Raw genomic sequence first — 24,274 nt, 5'->3', positions numbered from 1 at the left:
GTTCTCCTTGTGTTCGTGTGGGTTTCCGCTGGGGGCTCTGCTTTCCTCCCACGATCCTCTCCAAAAGCATGCAGTGTGTGCCCTGCAGTGTGCTGGTGCCTACCCAGGGTTGGTACCCGCCTGTGACCCTTGTTTCTGGGATAAGCTCCACAACCCCGGTTGGGGTGAAGCAGTTACGGTGATGGATGGATGGACACAGAGCTGTTTAATTGTATTTACCCAATCATTCAATGTTATGTGCAAATAATAAAGTGCGCATCTATTATAGCATTTTTCCAGGTAGCTTCTAAATAATTATTGTTTTATTATTAATATTTAATAACTATTAAGAATATTCAGAGGTCAGTTTTACCAAATAGCTTTGATGCAGATCCAACATGCTCAAATGGCCAAAACCAGGAGTGATTGTGTCTGATCGTACAGCACGCGCTGGGCAGTCACTGATTTCATCCAACAGCCTGACAACTTTTTACAGCCGACTATCGGCTTGGTGTGTTTTAGGCTTTATACTGAGCTGAATAAACCCAGTTAGACTATGGAACGTGCATAAAACTCAGTATACAGTGGAATGAAAATTATCATACAATACTATGCTGAGATGCACATTAAAACCAGTCCTTCTAGTGACTCACCCAGTGCTGCTATCCTGACAGTTATAATGGCAGAATCAGTATCTGAGTGGACTTCACACCTGAACTCTCCTTTGTCTTCCATCCTGACTTTCCTCAGTTTCATTGAGAAGTTTCCTTTGGGAATTTCCTCAGTGAGGAATTCAGCTCTTCCAGAGTATCTCCCATCCTGTGACTCTGGTCTGTTCTCTCCATCAGCATACAGAAGCACCATGATGTCACCGTCATCGTCTGTCTTTCTCCATTCCACATGAAGCTCTGTCACATTAACATGGGTGTCCACAGAGCAGCTGAGAGTCACATCCTCTCCAGCATGTGCATAGACAGGCTCATCTGCACCCGTCACCACCAGCCGCTCTGGAACAAGAACCGGAAGATTCACACAACCTGGCAACCTGACATCTATAAGATAAGATAAAGACTGCCTTTATTAGTCCCACGGGTGGGAAATTTGCGTTATACAGCAGCAAAGTGGACAGTGCAGCAGAAATAAGCAGAATGCAGAGAAAAAAGAAAAAAAAATCAAGTATCAAACAATAGAAATAAGAGATATAAATAAAATACAATACAATATATACAATACAATACAATACAAGATGGCATGTGCCTTAGTGTTTGTTGTGAAGTCTGATGGCAGATGGAAGAAAAGACCTGCGGTATCTATCTATGTGTTTTTCCTTCCTGTTTAGAGATGATGAATAGTTTCCTTCCTGTTTAGAATAGTTTGGGCTGTTTCCATTTTAACATTTAATTTATCAGTTTTAAATCTTGCCATTAGGAACCTGGAAAATTTAAGAATTTTATGGTTTAATTATACTATATTCTACATACACCAACGGAATAATCAGCTACAAAAATTCAAAAAGTCATGACAATACTTAAGCCATAAATCAGGATGTCTCACTTGCCTGCTTCCTGTATTTCCATCCATATTTCATGGTGCTCCTGCTCTGTATCAACCACACACTTGTACTCTCCTGCATCTGCAGTCCTCACACCCTCAAGCAGCAGAGAGAAGTTGCCTTTGGAGATTTCCTGAGGGATGAAGTGGGCTCTGCCCCTGTAGGCGTCCCCCTGTGATTCAGGTCTGCTCTGACCCCCCTGGAATAGGTGCACGATGGTGTCTGAATCAGTCCTTCTCCAGTCCACCTCCAGCTCCTCCAAAGGCAGGGGTCTGTCCACAAAGCAGGGCAGCAGTACAGCTCCTCCCAGCCGGGCTGTTAGAGGACCAGCAGAGCCGTGTAGCAGGAAACCTGCCACAGGGATAAGAGATATAAAATCACTTCATGCCTCAAAGCATTAAATAATATGCATAAAATATCAATTACAACTCAAATACTTGAATATTTGTTATGCAGACATATCTATATTAATTAGTATACCGAAAACAAGTCCATCTCGATCATGATAAACATTATCCGAGTTACCAGAAACATAAAACTATCGTTAAAATGGTCTTGATTGTAACCAATACATACCGTTAGAATAAATGACGCACTCGAACAAGATGAAAATAATGCTGAAGCTTTTGATCTGCATCTTCAACTATTACGTGCAGACTACCTTTTCTTACACAAAGTAATATTTCCATAAAGTAGGCGAATTTCGCTTTGATTAACGGAGTTAAATGTCTACACAACGTCTATTTCTGAGCATACACTTTCACTTTCAGTTTCCATCAGGAGCTGAAACACTACTAAAAACGGTGGATCGCATGTGAGATCAGTTTTAGGTTGGATACTCGACAGATCCACACTTCCCAGACCTAACGGCGGCGTTTCACTCCCACTAGGCGGCCTAAAGCGGTCGAAAGACGGCCGGTCGCATACTGCTAATATAGCGACTGTCAACGAATAACTGGCCGAATAACAAAATACTAATTGTTTGCGATAGTGTCCATGCCATGGGATCCAGTGACTCCAAAATGGATGCAAATTGTAGTACGACCTGAGCACACTTTTTCTAACTCCTAAGCAAGGAAAGTAGCTATTGGCTGTTCCAAGATCTGCATAATATGCAATGTGCGTGTAATTGTAACGGACGCTGTAGGAGAGAGGTATAATGCTGTGGGAGAAACAAAAGGTGGGTAAAAACACCCTAAATACGTTTAGAACTACAAATGAACTTTATTCTTTCCATTCTTGTTTTTTATATACCACAATTCTAACCCTCCTCCTTCATCGGGGCTTCGGACGGGCAAAAGTGACCCTAAAGAGACACTCTGGTGGTACACACAGGCTGTGTTGGCTCACAGAAAGAGTGGGTCATCATTATTTTGCTCAAGGTTCTCTATGTTAGGTTCAGCAACCAAAGGAGCTGACTTAAATGGGTAAGCAGCTGATGTGGCAAAAAAGTTGTACGCACTGGCTATAGATCTAGCATCTCCTCCTTCCAACTCAACAAGCCCAGTCGTGATTTCGAGATAACGAAAAGAAAAAAAAAGTTAATGCATGTCCTCTACAGACTTCCGTAGAATTCGGTTTGATTCCTGCAGTGTTGCCAACTTATCGACTTCGTCGCTATATTTAACGAGTTTTTAGACCCCTCCAGCGACTCGTTTTCAAAAAAGCGACTAGCGAGAAATCTAGCGAGTTTTTCTGGTGTTAATGGAGACTTTTGGAGACACGTATCGTTCTCTCTTCTCACCGAGCAGCGAGTGCTGCCGTGGGCTCCCCTCCCATCCCAAAGCGCTCACAGGCGGCCGGTCCTCGCGCAGCAGCTGCAGTCAGAGCAGGAGAAGTTCACCCCTCCGCGTCCAGACTGCAAATGAACCGCGCATGCGCGAAGCCGCTGCTGGTTAATCCTGCCCTGGCTGTCAAAAATAAGTAAAGCATTTACTTGTTTGGGCAGCGTGCGGGGGAGTAGCAGTGATGACCTGTTTGTGAAGTGGAAAGCCACACAAGGGGTTGTGGTGTTCCACTGTTCACCAGGCCTATGAAGGAGACACTGTGCATTGGAAGGTGAAGGAGGCTGACAGGTGGTATCCCTTTTACTCTAGCAGTGATGGAGCCGAATAGGTATGTAGTTTTCATTCTTCTATGTATTTTGCACTTTTGCTTTTGTTTCTATTGTTTTGTTTCGAGTTCTGCTATAATATTTTTTTTGGTCGCATGCCGTAACTGATTAGTACAAGGTGCCCCATGAACATAAGAAGTGGTACTGGACTTTTTTTAATAGTTTTTTGCAGTGGTCAATTAGAATCAGAAAAGGCTTTATTGATCCCCACTGGGAAGCTATCGCCAAACACACTATTGCCAAAAGTATTTTTATACCCCTCAAAATCATTGAATTCAGGTGTTCCAATTGCTTCCATAGTCACAGGTGTATGAATCAAGCACCTAGGCATGCAGACTGCTTCTATGAACATCTGTGAAAGAATGGGTCACTCTCAGGAGCTCAGTGAATGCAAGCATGGTACCCTGATAAGATGCCACCTGTGCAATAAGTCAATTCGTGAAATTTCCTTACTACTAAATATTCCATGATCAACTGTTAGTGGTATTATAACGAAGTGGAAGCAATTGGGAACAACAGCAACTCAGCCATGAAGTTTTAGGCCATGTTAAATCACAGAGTGGGGACAACGTATGCTGAGGTGCACAGTGTGCAGAAGTCGCCAACTGTCTGCAGAGTCAGTAGCTACAGACCTCCAAACTTTGTGTGGTACATCGCATAGTGCAATGCAAAGCGTCAGATGCAGTGGTGTAAACCACGCCGCCACTGGACTCTAGAGCAGTGTAAACGTGTTCTTTGGAGTGACGAATCACACTTCTCTGTCTGCCAATCCGATGGGCAAGTCTGGGTTTGGCGGTTGCCAGGAGAACGGTACATGCCTGACTGCACTATGCCAAGTGTAAAGTTTGGTGGAGGGGGGATTATGGTGTGGGGTTGTTTTTCAAGGGTTGGGCTTGACCCCTGAGTTCCAATGAAAGGATTTCATGCTCCCAGCATCGTGGGAACAGTTTGGGGATGGCCCCTTCCTGTTGTTGGGAACTTTTTCAGAGACCAGGAGACGTTGGGATATCATTCAAGCAGAAGTTACTCTTTATTGAGAACTCGCCGAGCGTCGCTGTAGTCATCCAAGTCTGACTAAAAAACTCAGCTCTGGAGAGTTTATACTTTACAAGAGGGGGAGGATACAAAGAGGTAGAGACCACCTAAACAAAGCATAGTCTAGTACAGGAGTCAGCCTGCTAACGGAAGTTCCCCAGCCCTGATCTCCTCAGCATAACAGTGGCTTTCAAATGCATAGGTGCTAATCTAATCAGCCTGACAGTATCACCCAAACCTTTACATTCTCATAGAGACAAAGGCACAGCCTGGCCTTGAGATTAGCATTCCCATTGACTGTGGGACCCCACCCAGTGGTCAGGAAGTACATAAAGACAAAAGGTTAATGTCTCTGACACCTGGGGTACAAGACTTGATCTTCTTAGAATGTCACCAATTTTACCTTAAAAGGTAAAACCCAATGTACATAACTTGTTCAGTTTGTATACTATTACGTTGGAAGCTAGATTTAACATTTCATAAATTTGTAATCCTACACTGTTCCAACATGACTGTGCACTGATGCACAAAGCAAGGTCCATAAGGACATGGATGAGCGAGTCGGGTGTGGAGGAACTTGACTGGCCTGCACAGAGCTCTGACCTCTACCTGATAGAACACCTTTGGGATTAATTAGAGTGGAAACTACGAGTCAGGCCTTCTTGTCCAACATCAGTGCCTGACCTTACAAATGCTCTCCTAGAAGAATGGTCAAAAATTCCCATAAACACACTCCTAAACCCTGTGGACAGCCTTTCCAGAAGAGTTGAAGCTGTTATAGCTGCAAAGGGTGGGCCAACTCCATATTAAAACCTATGTAATAAGAATGGGATGGCATTAAAGTTCATGTGTGTGTAAAGGCTGGTGTCCCAATACTTTTGTCAATATAATGTATAAAACAGTCCTGAAAAGAGAGAACTCTTGGACTTTGGACATAATAGACTGGACAGAAGAATCTGTGCTCCACTTGCAGGAATGCTTTGAATGCACGGACTGGGATATGTTTAAATAACTCTGTGACAATAATTTGGATAAATTGGCAGATGTGGTATGTTTACTTAAATTCTGTGCAAAAGAGCTATGTTTGATATTCCACCTCCATACTTAGTGAACGTAATCCTTAGGACAATACTATAAAGATGTAACCTGCAAAATATCATATAACCACTTAACCTTTAGAGAATATAGTCCAATTATCGCTGCATGATCTAGCCTAAGAGTTTCTGTAACTCCTGACTCCTGATCAACCACAGCAGTATTAGCATTAGATTTCTTGGTTATCTTTCTCGGTTAAGTGTGAGTGTTTGAAATTTATCAACTCTCTCTCTCTTTCAGCACCATGGCAGATGTTGCACCTCTTTGATTGCTTGTCATCTTGAAGGAAGACAACAGTGTAACAATGGAGCCACAATGCAATGGGATTCCCAATTCAGTGGAAGAGCTCATCAAGGAAGTCAAGAATGGATGCGGGTTAGGAGGATACATATGGTTACAGTACAAGGACACTAATATTGGGAACATATTTGTGAATTTGACCTCTACATCTGTAAATAAGGATCTTACAGTCCTTATACTTTGAGAGACTCTCTCAGATTTGATCAGCTGGTCTCTCAACGCAATTGACACCATCTTCTCAACGAGAAACCTAGGTTCGGGGCAACCTAACTGTCCAGCAGGAACGTACGCAGCTGGCATCACGATGGACGGATGGGAGAAGTGGAGGGTTGTGTGCCTGGAAGCTCTTTCCGTGGAGGACATTGAAGACATCTACCTATTCGGAACCATGATTACAGGTATTATGCTGATTGGATTAGGCATTGCCCTGGTTTATCAAAGATTGAAGAAAATGGTGACAGCCGCTCAAAGCCCCACTAGGCTGGCCGGAATGATTGATGGAGTGGGCAGAGCTGTTAGCACTCAGACTGGGACAATTGATCGCAAACTGGATAACATCATGGAGAAGCTCACGGCTTTGCAAAAATTATTGGATGGCGGAGACCAGCGTAGACATTAGGGGAGCTGGAAATTACAGCTTCTCGCCTGGAAACCCAAACAACCCCATCCTATCAGGTTTTGGCTCCCCCCAATCAGCATTGGCCTCGGCCAAGGCCGCTGCTGAACTAACAACTCCCCCAGAAGAACAAGGCAGTGAGACTCTCTTGCATTCCTCTCCCCCAATCCCAAAGACTACCGCACCCTCCCCCCATCCCACACCTTCGCCGCTTCATTCCCCCAGCGTGGACAGGCTGATCTGTTGACCAGCGCCCGCCATGGCTGCAGGACCGGATGGCTGTTTGTCTCTGCTGGACTACCTCCACCACCCCCTTTCCCTCACCTGTTGCAAGTTGTGTCATTTTATGTTGTAAGGCGTAGTGACCATGTGCTTATGTTGCTGAGGTGTTTTTTTCGGTTCCTACAATGTCCTCCCCACTGGAGTACAGTCTGGGGGCTGTTTTTTTATTCTCCTCCTCTCTCCTCATGTTATCCTGTTTCTCTTCTTCTCTCTTCCCCTGTCTCCCGACCTGTCTACCCCCTACTGTGATGTTTGTGTATATGTATGGTCGGGTTGATGGCCAGTTTTTTCACTGTGACTAGTGACATGGTGTATTGCAACAGCAATAAAGGGTTCTCATCATCAAAGTTGTGCATTTTGACTCTGTTGTGTTGTACCCAGGTACAGGTTTGGAAGTTCTTCCAAAAGGGAAAGCATTTAATAAATATTAAATATGGAAAGCATGTAAAATGAGAGCAGTGTTTTTATCTGCTGCAGAACAAACGCTGCTGATGGAGCTGTATGAAAAATATAAAGATATAATTACTAAAAAGGGCAATACTGTGGCCATAAATACAGCCAGGGAGCTGGTGGTACAGTGGTTTATGCTGTCACCTTACATTGCGAAAGTTCCTGGTTCAATCCCTATAGCCAACAGGGAACCTTCTGGGTTAAATTCACGTGTTTCTTACTGTATAGTGTTATTCTGTATTATTTAATCTCCGTAAAATATTATCAATCGCATCTCTATGAGATGTTATACACAAATAACTGTATCTCGTCTTTGCTTTTTACTAATAAACTTTCAAAGTATACTGTGACTAAAGAAAATATAAAAATATCTTCCTGTTTGTCACGTCCCTCCGTCCAGCCCTCTCATGTGCTACGCCCACCTCGTTACCTTCGTGTGAATTTCCTACATATCAGCTGCCCTACGTTTATTCTGATGTCATGTCCTGTACTTTAGTCCACGTTCTAGTCTGTTTCCTCCGATTTGTTATTTTAGTTTCGTGTCTTCATCAGCCATGTGATCCCTGTCTGCTAGTTTTCCCTGAATAAACCCATTACTTTTGGATTCCCGTCTACCCGACCCTGCTTCCCCGTTCCCTGCTTGCTCGCCCGCCACACGGATCACGACACTGTTCATATTATCGATTTTTTTTTAATCAGTCATTGCATTTCATGTTCAGCCTTTGTAATATGGGTACGCTTTTATTTGAATTATTTTGGAATTAATTGGGATGCTAAGATGTGATTTTTATAGGCTTTATTATATTTATTACATGACATGAGTAGTGAGAACACTCACTACTCGTCCCGTGGAATGATCTTCTGGGAATCTGTTCCTACACGTCAGACGTTCTTTGAGACAGCGCTTAACTAAGCCAGACAGTTAACCTGGTCTGGAGCAGACTTGTTCACTCGCCTTAGTTACCATGGTAGCTCAGCAGAGATTCATTTAAGACACGTTGATGGAACAGAACTCCCACTTAAATGAGCCAGACTTGTCAAAATAAGTCCGACGTTCCCTTTCTGCATATTCAGCCACATAGTACCCTTGCTGCAGAAAACATACCCGACAGCAGGGGCGCCGCTAAGGGGGGGAAAGTTGGGACAATTCTAAGGGCCCACGCCCTTTAGGGGCCCCCAGAGATCTGAATGGGTGTGGTAGGGGGGCCCAACCTCATATTTTGTCATAGGGCCCAAAATTGCTAGCGGCGCCCCTGCCCGACAGTAAAACGGAACAAGAAGGTCTCATACTGGAATATACTGATGTTATTCCAAGATGCACCAATAGGTGGAGTAAGAGTTCCATTTTTGCCATGTGCAGACTTCAGCTAAATTATGCACAATATCTTATACCCCCTTTCTATCTCTCTTTTTGGGCAACAGACCAGATACAAAGAACACTTAACTGACTGTATTTTTAGTTTTCTACCTGCCAATTACTATTCTCAATAGTTTTTGTATTTATACCACTTATAATGTAATGTATATTCAGTCACACATTTGTATTTGGTAAGCCGCACAGCATACCTTAAGTTTATTACAACCATGTCATATTCTTTTGTAGAAAAATGTCTTCCTTTTCAGTATATGTAATGTATGTATGTTTCAGTTGTTAACCAAATGTCAGCCTCACTGTAGGTGACAAAGGAGAGTTATGTTACACTCTCACACAGACAAAAAACAAAGGGTTTTAATTACTGAGTTCACCATGTGACATCTACACAGTTATGACTGGTTATTGGGGTTCGGAGCCTAACAGAAAAACTACAGGCACAGGGCAGGGAATGTGTCCCCAGTAACCACACAAAATAAATAACCAGATGTTTTTTAGCCCACAGCTAAAATGAGACACATGGCTTCAGTGTCTCATATGTAACATATTAATTACAATCACTACTCAGCTTTTCCCATGTAACCTACCATAATTTCTGTCACTGTCCCTACTCAAGCTGTCATTGCAGAGACGTCCCAAAGCACTTTACATGGATGTTTTGTGATACATAAAACATTAGAGAGACTAATGCAGAATGGGAATAAGGAAGGAAAGAAATTCAATAAGGAAAGTCAGAACACAACAGAGGAGAGGAACCAAAAACTCCCAAAGTAAGGAGAACCCCCCCCCCCCCAGACATACTAACATTACTGAAAACAGAAAAGAGTGGACATGCTTGCTAAAAGGGAGGTATAAGCTGAGATTAAAAATCAAGACAAAGTCCATCAATGAGTTGGCCTGTGATGGGTGGCCAAAGACCATCAGTCTTTTCTCCATGCTGGCCTGTATAGGGTGAACCAGGACTCCGGTTCAGATTTTGCCTACCCTGGGCACCATCCGGACATGTGGCAAAGAAGGCAGAGAGCATGGATGGTCAGAACACGTGTTGATACATTAATGGACAAGCATAGCAGACAAAATGACATGTACAGCAGCACCAGCAGCCATTGTTACGGTCTGTTAGGTTGCGGGTAAGATAAACTGAAGTAATGGGTCAGTCGAGATTTAAAAGCTAAAACTGAATAGGCATCCTATTCACAATAAAATAGCTTTACCACCCACTGTCACTTTATATGTGTAATGACAAGGAAACCTGCATTCTGTGATCTGAGTGGACGATGCGGCTTGTAAACTTGAAGTAATTCTATCAGGTAGGAGCTAGACCTTTAAGTGCCTTATATGTAAGAGCAAATGTAGGAGCACTTTGAAATCAGCTCTAAACCTAACAGGAAGCCAATGCGGGGAACTAAGAACTGGGGTTATGTGTTATGCGTCACCAGCTCCTGGTGACAATTCGAGCTGCTGCATTTTGAATATGCTGCAAGGTATTTAGTGTGCAGTCTGTGCTCCCAGATAGCAGAGCATTGCAGTAATGTACTGTATACAGTACAAAGGCATGTATCAGTTTCTCTGTGTCTTGAATAGTAAAAACTCGTCGCAGTTTGCCGATGTGGCATAGCTGTAGGAAGCACGTCTTCGATACTGCACTTACATGTGAATTGAATGAGAGGCTTGTATGTAAGACAACACCTAGGTTATGGGCTGAGCTGCTGAGGGAATAGTTCAGCACTTTGGAGTAGAGTGCGGAGATTATAAGATTTCTATCTGCAGACCTGCCTCCAAACAGAATCTCGGTTTTCTGAGCATTTAGTGATAAGAAGTTTTCCGCCATCCAGGTTTCGACTTCATTAAAGCAATTAGCTAAGGTGACGATGGAATACATGTATCTGACACTGTAACATATTGATAATGATTAGTCAAGTACAATTTAAACCACTTCAACACCTTCCACACAACCCAACCTCAAGTTTAAAGTAATATTTTTTCATTTATGATATTTATGTTCCTATTTCTTTCAGTTGACATTCTATTGTTTTGAATCTTTCCAGTCAGTTGTAGCCATTAGATAAACCATTTCTTCCTGACCACTATAATACCAATGATCTAAAACTTAAGCCTTCTATACATGTGTCGTAGCACAACAATATAATACTGATTTATCTTAATTTTTTCCATTGGTTTATAACCTAACTACCTAAAACCCATTTTAATTGGTTAAAGGATATAGGAACACTTGAGAATAACTTAATGGATGGATCTAAGCTATTCACTACTCTTTTTAAAATTAGGTACCTCATTATGTCTTGTGCATGGTTCTGAAGTGAACTTTTCAGCATTATCATAATTATTATTATTACTATAATTATTATTATCGTTGTTGTTATTAATTTACCTCTGTTATTAATTTACGTCACGACTGTTCTGACACAAACAGTTAAAGCCATTGTGGGGACCTTTATCAGGTGTTATCTCTCTTGGTGGTTTGTCTTACTTTGTTAGTATAGTCTGCCGCAGATCTACTGACAGACGGGAAGTCGACTGTGAGAGCAGAGGTCCCCGGCAGTATTGGCTGAAGTGATGTTACTTTAGATCCACTGTGTCTGTGTCCTAATTCAGTGGCTGCACCCTACTAAGGCTGAAGACCGAACGTGTCACAGCAGTGTGACACAGCTCCTTCAGATGTGCTCCAGAAATGTGTCCTGCTTTTCTTTTAGATATAAAAGATTGTTTAGTTGATTGTCAAATTAACTAGTAGATTAATTAGTGACAGCCCTAGTTTTAGTATCACATTACAAATGTAAAGCAAATTCACTCTTAAAGAAAAGAGACACTTTTTCAGGTGGTGCAACAAAATGCTATTTGCCAAAGTCTTGTAGTTTGCTAAATGTACTTGTCGCCTAAAAGCCACGTGTGAATATATGTCACAAATGAGAGCCCATGACTGGCATTTCTTATCACAACCATCTCCAGTATGTCATCAAACCTCCAGTGTCATATTTATAGACACGAGTTTCAGATGTGCACATATGTATTAGGTCTGTCTGTTGTCTTGTCCTTCTCACGACTGTTTACTATGAAAAGTAACCAGTGGGTCTTTAGCTTGGCCTTCATCTGACTATCAATCTGTCATCCCTTTATCTAAGTATCTAATCTGGATGCGGACTGCGCACAAGTATAAGTGCTCATGTATCAGTGCAGTGTAGGGCACTTCTGTAGGCCATGACATAAGCTCTGCATAAGCTCAACACAAAAGTATGAATCAGCCCTAAGCCTGTGTCAGTTAGAGCAGTTCCAGAAGGCTGCTTCCTAGTCTGCTTCATAGTGTGTTCTAGTCTCATAGACTCTGGGAGGCTGCACACTTAGATCTACTTGGGATAGAGACTGAGCCCTACTGATGTGCTCAGGTGACCTTGGTCAGTTCTGCTCACTAATGCTGTGCATCGCACTGCTGCTTCTGGGTCAAATCATTGCACATTCCCTGCCTTTTACTTCAATGTGATGTGCAAAGGCAGTGCTATAAGAGCATGGCTCTTCTACAAGAAGCCAGCTCCAGCAAACGTGTGGAAGAAACTTCTCGAAGTCTGATGTTTAAGTGTTTGACAAACTTTATTATACACCAGGTACTTCAGATTATTGAGGCTTGCTTATCGGCTCAGAACAGAAACCTGAATGGAATTTTCCTTTGCAGTTTCATACTGAGTCGAGTTAAATTTATTCAATTACCTAATTACTTTATCTCACTTCCAGGTCATGCTGACCCGGGCCCTCGCTTAGCAAGCTGCATTATGGCAAACATTAGTTCCTTAATAGAAAATAGAAATCCCTTTACTTACAGTAAGTAAGCTTGCATTAGTACATTGTGCTTGATACATCAGACTGATTCAAGAGAGGTTATATTGTTTCAATCATTATAGGTAAATTAACAGCATCATTATAAATTCTATTATTAATTACTGATTAGGTATGTGTATATATTTGCATAATCATGAATTTTGTATCACACATGCATTCCCTCAGAATTCCCTCATGAACCCCCTTCTAATCTGAACAGACCAATGACATTCATCTGCTTTGGATTCCTATTCATATCATTAATAACAAAATGGAGAACAGTCAGGCTACAGAGCAATGTTTGGTTAAAAGTCTGACTGTGGCACCTCTGTTAGGCTGTATGGGTTATTGTACAGCTGCTGAAATGGAAGTGGTTAAGTTTTGAGACAGCTTGCCCTGAAATTGAGCCGACACCACTTTGACAGCAAAAGGAAGCATGAAAAAAGATTTGATCTTGCAAATGTGATAAGTCGAAAAAGTATTTGATGGATCTTACTACTTGTTCACAGAAACATTACCTGCACACCATGCTGTCAGGACTTGGATGGGTGTGTGTTCTTTACTTTCATCTGCTTTGCCATATATTTTTTCCTGGTTGTTATTGTTATAGTTATTGTTTTTTTGTCTTTGTCTTTCGGGTTGCTTTCTCTTTAGAGAATTCTTTTTGTAGTTAGTGGTGCAGTGGGAGACTCTTCAGTTACCATGTGGAAGGTCTGTGTTTGACTCCCAGCCAGTTCACCGATTTTCTTTTTGTTTATTATTTCAGTGCCAGTTCGCCCAAAGTTGTACTCTTTTGTTCTGGTTATCATTCTTTTATTTTGCGTCACAAAAAGTACAGTTCTACTAACTTCATAAATCATCTGATTTTGTTTTCCTTTGGACTTCATTTTACATTACGCCATTGAAGAAACATTAGACTCTTTATCAATAAGGTCATAACATGATATATACATTTTGAGACCAATAACATCAAAACTGACGCAGTATGACATAGTGAACAGAGGACCAGCTCAGACACTTGAAGGTTTTCAGTTTTTATCTTGAAAACTGGATGCAAGAGGAAATGCAACCCCAGGTTGATCAGAAAGTTAGTGCGGATAGTAGCAAAAGAGTCAAGGAAACCATCCAAAATCATTCAACCTTGAAGAATAATGGGCTCCATGGCAGAAGACCCAGGGCTCCAGAAAAAGTCAGAGTGGAATTCGCCAAAATGCATGTTCACAAGCCTCAAAGTTTCTGGAAGAATGTTCTTTGGACTGATGAGACAAAACTGGAGCTTTATGATCTATGATTACAGACAGAAAAATAAACCTCCAAAAGAAAAGAACATCATACCTTCTGTGAAACATGGAGGGGCCTCAGGTTTGTTTTGGGGCTGATTTGCTGCATCTGACACGGGGAACAGGTACCAAAACAAAAAAACTCAAGAAAACTGAAAACTGTCTCTAAATATTCATAACAGCTTTACTAAGACAGGGCATTTGAGAAACTTCATGTTACTAAATGTAAAAAAAATAAATCACCAGTCATTTTTATATCTGCTGGCGGTTGATCTCAGTTAACTCCTCCCTGTTCACAAATCCAGTTTATTTCTGCAGAACAAGGTAAGTCATTCCAGTTCTTCAGTGTCTCATGTGCTAAGCGTATCTCAACACAGTCCTCGTCTATGTCAAAATCATTTGGCTCCCCTGATGCCCAGTAACTGTAAAACAAGAGAGAGAGAGAGAGAGAAAGACAGAAGGCATTTAATATCTACTGACATAGATATTTACACAAGCTGCTGAAGAGGCAGTTTTCCCCAAAGGAATCTGAGAAGCTTGTTTACACGAGAGAGGCAGGCAGGCAGATATACAGTAGAGGAATAGATATAGGAAAAAAATTGATTTTTTCACAACATGAAACTAGCATGAAAAGTAATGTTTTCTATTGAAGTATTTATTCTTATATCATCTTGCATTATTGAAATTGTCAAGCCCTGATCGTGTCGCTCCTCTTGCGTGCCACACCCCCACATCTACCTCGTGTGGAATCCCCGTGTCATCAGCTGTTTCTAGTGGTGTTTAATTAGTCCAGTGTATTTAAGCATGTCTCTGTGAATGTTCCCCGACATTGATGTCAGTCTTGATTTCAGCCCAGTGTTCCTGCATATGTTCTCCCCAAATAAATCCCTCATTTTCCCGATTCCCTGGAATCATGTGTCTGCTTCCCTGGTCCGTGCCTGCGTGTCGTGACAGAAATGGTTTAGCACAGAAGAGCCCAATTATTTTTTTCCATCAGTGTCACAAAGCCAATGTCCACTGCACCTGCTAAAATATTCTGAGGGAATTAAATTGTCTTTTTGTCTGGATATAATTCAGCACCCTGGGTTTGGCATAAGGCGGCATTTCTACATTTTTCAGATATACAAGAGATGCTCAAGACAAAACAATTAAAGGCTCAAATTTATGTGATTGGGCATTCAGATTACAAAAATGCTATTGTTGTTGGATTCAGATTCCTGTGGTCCAGACTGTTGTTGCAATCATTTAAAATTTTGTTTTGCTATTTGTGACTAATAGCCCCTGCTAACTTAGCACCGGCTAACTTACTAGCTAAAACTAATTGACATCTTCAAACAGTTTTGAAAAACATTAGGTTTGTTTTTTAGAAAAGGTCATCATGGTATTAAGCCTTCAGTGCAAATTTCGTGCCCCCGTCATGAGAATGCAGTAGGAACAGCATTCCTAATTAGCATCAATGGCAACCACCTACTTTAACCCGGCTGGGCTCAGTGTTTCTGTTGTAGCCCTGATCCGCCTCGCTTGTCCTTTATGCCTGACATGTCCCGTTCCTGGTCAGACCGCCCCAGCCCTGACCTCTTCCTCTGTTCCTGCCCTGTGTGTTAAATCCCTGTCCTTGGACTGACTACCTTGGCTTCCGATCCCTTTGGTCACGTGACCCAGACTCCGGTTCTGGTTTGCGACTCCCTGTCTGGTTGCCTGACCAACTCGACCCCGTCCCTGCTCCGCCCGTCTACCTCGACTCCCACCCTGCTCCGCCCAGCTACCTCAACTCCGAACCTGCTACGCGGGGTACCTTAGCTTGATCCCTTCCTGCTTGTTTGTTTAGTGGAAATTATACATTTAGACACAGTGGACAATTCTATGCTTGCTATACTTAAATTTTTGCTATGATCACAAGGTATGACTGCTTTGTTACAAAGTAGTGTCTGTCTGTGTGGAAAGTGATGAACCAGGAGGAAGGTCACACTGTTTGGTTGTGCACAGAGAAGACAGAGAACCTTTGTGCTTATCACATAGAATGATAAACATGAGGCAGAAGTATAAAGGAGCTGCACAAGAAAATAACTGTGGGCACTTGTTGTCTGCGGACACAGTGTCCCGGCTTATTTGGTGCATCAGATAACCTAATAAAAAACTTTTCTGCCTTCATACCCTGTCTTTGGCTGTTTTTCCACCACATTTGCCTGGCAATAAACACTCCTGAACGCACTCTTAGGTTTGCAAGATTCCATCCATTACAGCAAAGACTGTCATTAACCAGAATTTCAATCATAATGCAAAGTTAGAAATTTCCAGTGCAAATGAAAAAAAAATCCATGATATTTTAACTGGATTGTCTTCGTTCAAAACAAAAATCAGTATTCAAAAGTTAAAATATCAAATAGAAAAAAGGGCAACAAAGAAATTACACCAATATCAAATGCAGCCAGAATGCAGAAAGTCAGAAACTTGTAAACAAAGCTGATGATATTCAAAACATCCACCTCTAGTTCTTAGGTATCTAATCAGATCTGTTACCTTACACAAGACCTGCCAGTGCAGCCTTTTTATCTGCATCACATTGTGTTTTCCAGATTGACCGTGTCAGGCCGATGTCGGGCAGAAGCTGTGAGGAGTGATTTGTGTGGTACAGCAGTGATGACACTTTGTGCATAGTATCTTCTTCTGAAGGCCGCAATGCCATTAGCGCCCTTAGCCATGAATCCCTGAGCCAGTGTTGAGAGAAACTCAAGCAAGTGCATTGGCTCTTCTTGGTGTTCCTCATTCTGTGCAAACTTGGCAATACAATAACCAACCGCTGACTAATGCAAGGTCAGTGAAATGCATCAGAAAAACTCAGCATTCTCTCTACCAAGTCAAGCCCATCCATCTGTGAGTTTGGTCATGTTATGCTGAAATAAACTTCGTCTTTCTTGGACCACCACAGTCAGGTGACAGCTGGATCTTCTGAATGAACAATGCCCCGCATCAAAATTGATTTGTTGTCATACCATTCTAGCACACAAATCTTTCCTGCTGATGCAGAGGTGCCTCTTCTAAGCAGTTTAATGTTCTTGTCATCTGGTAGCTTTTTCATTGCCTCCATGACCTGGTTTTCCATTATTGTGCCAGTCATGTAATCCTACTTCTCCAGCTTGTGACCTATTTTCAGTGATATGAGGCAGCGATTACAGTATATCTTCGCACCAAGAAGCAGTGTGTCAGTCAGACCTGCTACAATTAGGCCTCCCAATCCAAGACATCCAATTCTTGAAACCTGGACCTTGACAGACTTCATAGAAGGCATCCAACACAAGCCCACTAGCTGAAGCCATCACCGTTCTTGATATCTACTTAGTTGGGCTTACGTGGCATATATTGATGAAACAGACAGTGTTCCAAGTTACAGTGAAGCTCTAAGTGAAGGAAAAGGCACCAATTTGCTATATACGGCAGCCATCATTACCATCACACAGTGTTTGCAAGCACTTTAAAAATGAAACAATAGGCACATCCCTATGTGTTATACTATAAAGAATAAACTCACTTATACAGACAGAGAGGGAGCGTTTAAGGTGACAAAATATAGACAGAAAGCCACTCTGAAAACTTTTTTTTTCAGCTCAGCTGCTTATAAAAACTTGTAAGTCCAAAAAAATGTAACACATATGAACCTTTGCTTAACTCTCACTTCTACCTCTGTAACTTGTTTTTTGAAACCAGTAATTGGAAATGAGGCATATGTTGCTAACAGGAGCATCTGGGAAGCATGCATGTAGCATGCAGCTTCTGACAGTTCCTTTTCTATGCCACAAGTGGAGTCTTGCAGACCATAGGTGATGCATATGGCTTCAGCTAGGCTGCTGTGTCTTGCAACTGTGCATGCATGGATCACATTTCTGTTGCACCATGGCCATAACTATATAATATACAGTGTCCAGCAGGGAGGGATGCTTTGCATCACACTAAAATTGGTTTCATGCCACTGTAGGCATAACTGACATTGCAGGTTCAGTGGACAGAACCCTCAAACCTATTCATATGTGCAGCCCACTGAATCTCACTTCCACCTGTCTAAAAGGGTTCTTGACACTAGGCCTAAATGTCCAAGTAATATGCAACCATCAAGGACATTTTACAGACATATGATGCTTATATTTGGTCCACCTTTGGAGTGCAGGGGTGCCAAATTGGGGGTGGGGGTGGCATTAGGATGATTACAAGGGCTGGATTATGCTGCCCAAAATGATATGCTTTCATGGGGCCCAAAATCTCTAGCAACGCCCCTGTCGGATTATGTCAGATGGCAGAGGATTGTGTTTTTGCTGGTTGCTGGAGACAGCAGCCATCCTCTTAGCTAATACCTGCTGATACTAGTGTTGAATCCCCAAAATGTGGCTGAGGAGAGATACAACACCACACACCAAAGAACACACACTGCTGTAGAGGGGGCTTTGGGCATGTGAAATTCTGGTGCCTACACAAAAAGAGTACCAATTTGTACCTTTGCTTGTCAGTGGGGCTGTACCCTCAAGGGTTTGCTAATTGCACCCTTATCTGTAGGAAATCGTACCTTTTAAGGTGCATAAATGTAGCAATTATTTTATTAACATATATGATTTTTATATGATTTTTACCACCTCCCCAATAAGTTGTTTTAATGCTTCTTTTGAGAAGCATTTCTTATTTCCCTATTGCTGCTCACCATTGCGTTTTGTTTGCAAGTAAGCAACACCACATTTTGAGCCTATTTATATATTTTCAACAAATATACAGCAAGTCATTTTATTGTTCTCTTAATTATGGTTGCTTTGATGTGTTTTTATTGATTTTCTAATTAGTCTGTGTTTTTTACATTTGCATGTGTCTGGTGTGACAATCAAATAACGTGGTTCACCATTGAAATACGTGGGACTGATGTTCCTGCTGTCAACAGTCCTTGCTTTTCTCACACGGAGGCTGGGGAGGAGCCAACAAAGTACTAGTTACAGTTTGTTCGTTAACTCTGAAATAATGAAGGGTTTTGAGAAACGGACTTAGACCTCACTTGTTCTTTACCTACGTCATTCTTTGTCTTGTTCGTTATTCGCTAGGGTCACTTTCAGGATAGCCACCCCTGTCAAATTAGAGCGAAACCACGAAAGAGCTGTCCTCTTAATACCAACCACCGATTCTAGCTGGTCCAAGAGAAATCTCAGATTCCAGCCGATCATCTATGTGAAAAACCATAATCCAAAAATGACAACCTTAACCACTACCCAGTCCAAAGCTGGGTAAAAAGTTACAGATTTTTATATTGGCTCCCCACAAAATGTAATAATTACAAATTCATGCACGCACACACACACACACACGCACACACACACAAGCACACACACATGCATACACAGGCTTGTAATATCTTTGTGGGGACTCTCCATTCATTCTATAGGGAAAACTTGAATCTCAACATGACGTTAACCCTACCCAGCACTAACCTTAACCATAAGTATCCAAACAAAATATGAGACTTATGGCATTTCTGGTTTTGTGATTGCATTCACAGATCTTTGTGGGGACCTGAAAAGTGGTCCCCAAAACATCAAAATAACAGGTTTTTATTACATCGTAGTTTTGGGTGTGAAATTGATACCATAAGCAGCTGGAAACAATCCCTAATGATGAAAACTTTAGAATACCATTTGCATACATGTTCTAAAACATTTGGAAATTTTTGTGAAACAATGACAAATGGTTACTATAATGCGACTGTTGTGGTATTCAGCCGATCTTCTGAACTCTGTTTAAATGATTTCAATTTTCAGAATGGCATACATAAAGCTTCATTCAGTGAAAATTTTTTAATTTGGCTCCATTATTCATAAAAGACAATATAAGAAGATGAGAGTATGTGGAAGCATCATTAAACATCAACAAAAACAATTAAAATCAGATTTTTCTAACTGGTTTGAAGCATTTCATTTCAAGAGAACACGACAGTTATCTGCTCTCTTATTCTTGTCTCCTTCTGTAGCAGTAACCTCTCTCACCTTGTGGTCAGTGGTGTCCCATCCACCCATGTCCAGATCCCTTTATGTTCTTTGTCTATCAGACCAATCCAGGTTCTCTGGAACTGACTGAGGAAAATCTAAAATGTGATAGAAATGACTATGCATGTCAGTGCACAATGAAGATCACCATTAAGAATTCCTTCTATATTCACTTTCAGTCCTTCATATGTTTTATAATCATTGTGGGAGAAAAGGAAGAAAGTGTTTGAAATTCTCTTTTGAATATAATTATACAGAATTACATTTTGTCTCTTACCTGTTCCTCTTTGCTGTCTATAACCACCAGATCTGCTCCTTTCTGTCTACATTCCTCCTGACTCTTGACCCAGGTGTTCTTTTTACCAGAGATGTAATAACATTTTAAATGGAAACTGTTCCAGCCCTCAGGACATCTGTTTTCTGCAGTGAAAAACAGATTAATCTTAAGGATAGTGTGATCCAGGAAAAGGCGTCATTCTACAATGCAGATACTGTACAGCTCCTGGGATCTTCTGAGACTTGCAGGACTGGTGTCGGGTACCGTTGTCCCCAATGAGCATTTTAAACACGAGTTTGAAAGCATGTGCATGTGAGTGAAGAGCGAGACACAGTGAGAAAAAATATTGTACTTTTCATTTTGGTGATGCTGACTAATTCATTGCTGGAATTATCAGCTTTTGAAACACGAGTTAATTGCTTTTGGTAAGTACAGGCTTTTGCAGTTAAACCGTAGTGCTTTGCTCTACGCATGAATTGTTTTGAGAAATGCTCTTACAGTTTTGAAAACATAGGGGTTTGTTTCATGAAATGTGCCAAAGCAATCAAGAAAAACTTAGGGAAGTGTGTATTACAGTTTATCTTAATAATCGACAATGGGAACAACAGATCAGTGTTTGTGCAAAAAACTGCAGCTCTTGCTGGTTCTGCACTACCCATCTGGATATGTCTGACCACATTTTTATAAGACAACTTAAACAAATCATGTCTGAGGAATCTAGCTGTTCTCAGCATTAACTTTCCATTAGCATACAAGCCCTACATTGCTAATTTAGCATTCATTACGTTCATTACTAATTTAACTTTGACTTAAATTTGTGTGTTTGGTCAAATGGCGAAACTTGGCCTTCACAGAAATAGTAATATGAACAGTTTTGGATATAAGACATCATACAGGGCATAACAAATATCGCCATAAACCCAGTGTGGTCCTGTGTGTTACGAAATGAGGTGGTTCGAGCATGAGATTGAGGCATGATGCAGGCAGAATGGTGGACGACCCACAGGCGGCTTCACGGGACAACAGAAGGGTTTATTAAATTAACTAAAAAACACAAGGACTAACAAAGACAAAGGACCACGAGGGGTCAAAAGTAAATGGGGATAAACAAAGATTAATTACAAAAACGGGACAGGTAAGCAGGTAAATACATCTAACAATCACAATCATACAAACAATCAATGAACCGCTGGGGAACAGAACTGAGGAAGGGACTTAAATACTGAAACTAAACTGGGTAACAAGACTAACAGGCGATCGTGCGGGCGGTTGGCCAAAAATCAGGCAGACGCGGCAGGATCGGGGAGATCGGGGGTTTATTAGGGGAAAGGAACACCGAGAACATGGAAACTAAGGGAGACCAACTAACATCACGCACAAGAGTCACGCAATGACGAACGAGGGTAACAGGCAAGACCAGGATTTAAATAGGACATGACTAAATCAAAATAATCGGACACAGCAGGAGACAATTAGGGAATCACACGTGGGTAATCAGGGGGCGTGGCACACACGAGGAGCGGACGAGCTGGGTATCACACACAGGGCAGGTGAGACTAATTAACAAAGACAGGGAAAACAGGCCACGGATGTAACTAATAATTAAACCAAGGGACTGGGAGGGGAAAACTGAGACACTGACAGAAAAAGGGAACAGGTTTTGTGACTGCCTTTGCAGCTTCCTTCTCAAAGCCAGCAAGGAAGTGGTTTAGTTCTTCTGCTTGTGTGGCGTTTGCTCCTACAGTCGTGTGATTGCTGGTCTTCTGATCTTATGTTCTTAATTAATCATGAACCAACTCTTACTTAATATATTATTTAATCGTAAACTAACTCTTAGTTATGAGCAAATTACTCATTATGTACTTAGCTGCAAGTTATTGAGCTCAATGTTAACATAAAATTTCATTAACCATCACTTTATAGCGTGCATCATCATTATCTTCCTACTACAGATTGGTAACTATGACTGTAAAGCAGGGCTGCCCATTATTGCTGCTGGAGAGCTACCACCCAGCAGAGCTTAGGTACAGCCCTAATTTAACACCTGATACAGATAATCAGGCCCACCAGAGCCTCCTTATCTCCATACCACACTACAAAAAACGTTGTCACACAGTGTTGTTAAATTCTTTCTCTTACAACTCCTGATAGTGGACAGTTCCCCGCCTGCCCACCCAGCCTGATTACATATCTGTCCTCCCCTTGCTGCTGGACCGCACCCCCCCCCCCAATTGGCTGAAGGAAGCAGCTTCCTCACCTGCCTGCCCACACACACGTCAGCTTTCATCATTCCACTACTCTAGACCTTATCCCTGGACTATACAACATTCTACTTTATAAACTGGGACTTTGTACTCCCTCTGCTGGCCCCTGGAGGATGGGCTCCCCCTTTGAATTTTGTTCATCCCAAGGATTATTCCCATTTAGGAGTTTTTCCTTGCCACTGTCACCTCTATCTTGTTCTCTTGGGGTCATTGGGCAGGGACAATGTAAAGCACTTTGAGACAATGTAATGCTGAGAGAATGTGCCACACAAAAATAAACTAAATTAAATTTAACTTAGCTTGTGGTTAATGCCTCAGTTCATGATTAATTAATAGAAAAATAGTATATTTTTTGCATCCCCACAAGTAAAGTCTGACCAATTTACTTACCTGCAAAACGTCTCATTTTGTCTTCAAGCTGAGAAACTTGAACTGCCATTATGCTGTAATTAACCTGTAGCTGGTCTCTCTCTGCCGTTAACATTCCACCCTTCTTTTCAGCTTCATTAAGAGCTCCTTTAACTGAAACATATGTAGAATTAAAAGTAACTAAATGACTCACATTTATACCGTGCAATTAAGAAAAGGTAGCGAAAATAGTAGTTTTCCTACAGTATTTGCAAAGAAATTTAAGAAGGATACACTGATATATCCTAAATCACAAAACTACTATTGAATAGCAACAGAACCACAGTAAATACACAGAGTTATTAAGGCCTCCATCATCAGAAAACAAAAAAAATAAAATAAATAATATACAGACGGACACATGGCCTGATTTGGATTATTGAGAGTAACAAATTCTGGACTGTAATAGGCTCTCAGACACATGGTACCATGAATAATATTAGAGATCTCTTATCTCAGACAGCTAATGAACACTAATACTAAAGTGTAACTAACAAACTCACAGTAAACATAAATGACTGTGGAGATCAACAGCAGGAGTAAACACAGCATCCCAAGACACACGATGGCCAGTCTGTAGCGTCGTGCCCCTGCAGGCTCGGATCCTGGGTGGGACACAAACACCTCTATCACTGGGGATCACGGGAGAATAGGAGGTTCAGCAGACATTGACATTTTATGCACAGACTCTTTCATTATTCAAATGTAATGATCAGTGTGGAAACAAAAGCAGACAAAAGTAGAGTTACTCCAGCTGCTATCTTCACCGTTCCCAACAATAGATCACACATGCCTTGATAATTCAGACCATGCATGCAGTCATTCATCACCCTTCCCCACCTAGTGTGGGGTAGTTACTGCTAAAATAATTCTGAGAAGTAGAAAAAGGAATATAAATGATATAATAATAATAAAAGTAACAAGGGTCAAAAGTTTTAGAAAAATTGTTAGCATTTTTCTGAATACTATCATTATGCATAAATAATACTCACAACATTATAGCAGCATATTAGAAATGATAGTGATTCCATTTAAAGTACACCCTCATGCAGTGATATTCAGCAACTTAAAAAATCCTCCCTTGTCCCTGATGCTGGACAGGCTCCACCATAACCCAGATCAGAATATGGAACACCCTACTGGTGAAGAACAGCGATTTCAGAACAATTTCTAAAATATCTTAAGTATCCCACAAAAATAGTTGCTTTTTAAAAATGTATATTTACAGTTGCTTAATGTTCAATCAAAATACCTCCAGCTGAGGGTAATGTACAGAGTTTCTTTGTGTCTGTGTGTACATACCAGAATGCTGAGACCTCCTTGATGTCTGTTCCACGAGGCTGGAGGTACCTTTCAGGGGTTCATTATTCTGAATGATGTCTGCATTGGTATAGATATCATCAGACATT

The 24,274-nt window shown here is 41.4% G+C and overlaps 2 protein-coding genes and 2 long non-coding RNA genes across 8 annotated transcripts in view; 2 read left to right on the top strand and 2 right to left on the bottom strand.

The window, feature by feature from the left end:
- The window catches only part of LOC125705039 (uncharacterized), an 87,141-nt gene extending 85,260 nt beyond the window's left edge, over positions 1-1,881 (top strand). Inside the window, exon 2 of the long non-coding RNA XR_007381332.1 lies at positions 1,715-1,881. This is a non-coding gene — a long non-coding RNA (uncharacterized LOC125705039). The remainder of the gene's footprint in view (positions 1-1,714) is intronic.
- Positions 1-2,348, bottom strand: part of LOC125704993 (uncharacterized) — a 35,077-nt gene extending 32,729 nt beyond the window's left edge. For all 5 annotated transcript variants that reach the window (XM_048971255.1, XM_048971254.1, XM_048971258.1 and 2 more), the window contains exons 1-3: positions 2,108-2,348; positions 1,538-1,882; positions 633-986 (exon numbers count right to left, since the gene is read on the bottom strand). In XM_048971255.1, the coding sequence (XP_048827212.1) occupies positions 633-986; positions 1,538-1,882; positions 2,108-2,168 (760 nt within the window). In that variant the 5' untranslated portion in view covers positions 2,169-2,348. The remainder of the gene's footprint in view (positions 1-632; positions 987-1,537; positions 1,883-2,107) is intronic.
- A 348-nt stretch (positions 2,349-2,696) lies between these two features.
- LOC125705036 (uncharacterized) lies at positions 2,697-6,899 on the top strand. Its single transcript, XR_007381329.1, has 3 exons — positions 2,697-2,711; positions 3,480-3,646; positions 6,015-6,899. It is a non-coding gene; the product is annotated as an uncharacterized LOC125705036 (long non-coding RNA).
- A 5,746-nt stretch (positions 6,900-12,645) lies between these two features.
- On the bottom strand, positions 12,646-24,274 carry LOC125705027 (CD209 antigen-like protein C). The gene is made up of 6 exons (XM_048971350.1): positions 24,168-24,274; positions 23,369-23,470; positions 22,848-22,979; positions 20,194-20,336; positions 19,917-20,014; positions 12,646-14,327 (listed from the first exon to the last, which is right to left on the bottom strand). Exons 1-6 carry the CDS (start codon positions 24,271-24,273, stop codon positions 14,180-14,182), a joined length of 729 nt encoding a protein of 242 aa, XP_048827307.1. The 5' UTR covers position 24,274; the 3' UTR covers positions 12,646-14,179.

Source organism: Brienomyrus brachyistius, chromosome 12 (assembly GCF_023856365.1).
Source record: "Brienomyrus brachyistius isolate T26 chromosome 12, BBRACH_0.4, whole genome shotgun sequence".
NCBI classification, from domain to species: domain Eukaryota; kingdom Metazoa; phylum Chordata; class Actinopteri; order Osteoglossiformes; family Mormyridae; genus Brienomyrus; species Brienomyrus brachyistius.
The sequence above is the reverse complement of the archived record's forward strand: the minus strand, read 5'-3'. Positions and strand labels throughout refer to the sequence as shown.

Coding starts and splice junctions, on each gene's coding strand:
- LOC125705027 (XM_048971350.1), bottom strand. CDS start 24,273: ATGTCTGATGATATCTATACCAATGCAGACATCATTCAGAATAATGAA. Junction 20,337..22,847: donor CAAAATGAGACGTTTTGCAG/GTAAGTAAATTG, acceptor TTTTCACTGCAG/AAAACAGATGTCCTGAGGGC. Junction 20,015..20,193: donor TAGACAGCAAAGAGGAACAG/GTAAGAGACAAA, acceptor ATCACATTTTAG/ATTTTCCTCAGTCAGTTCCA.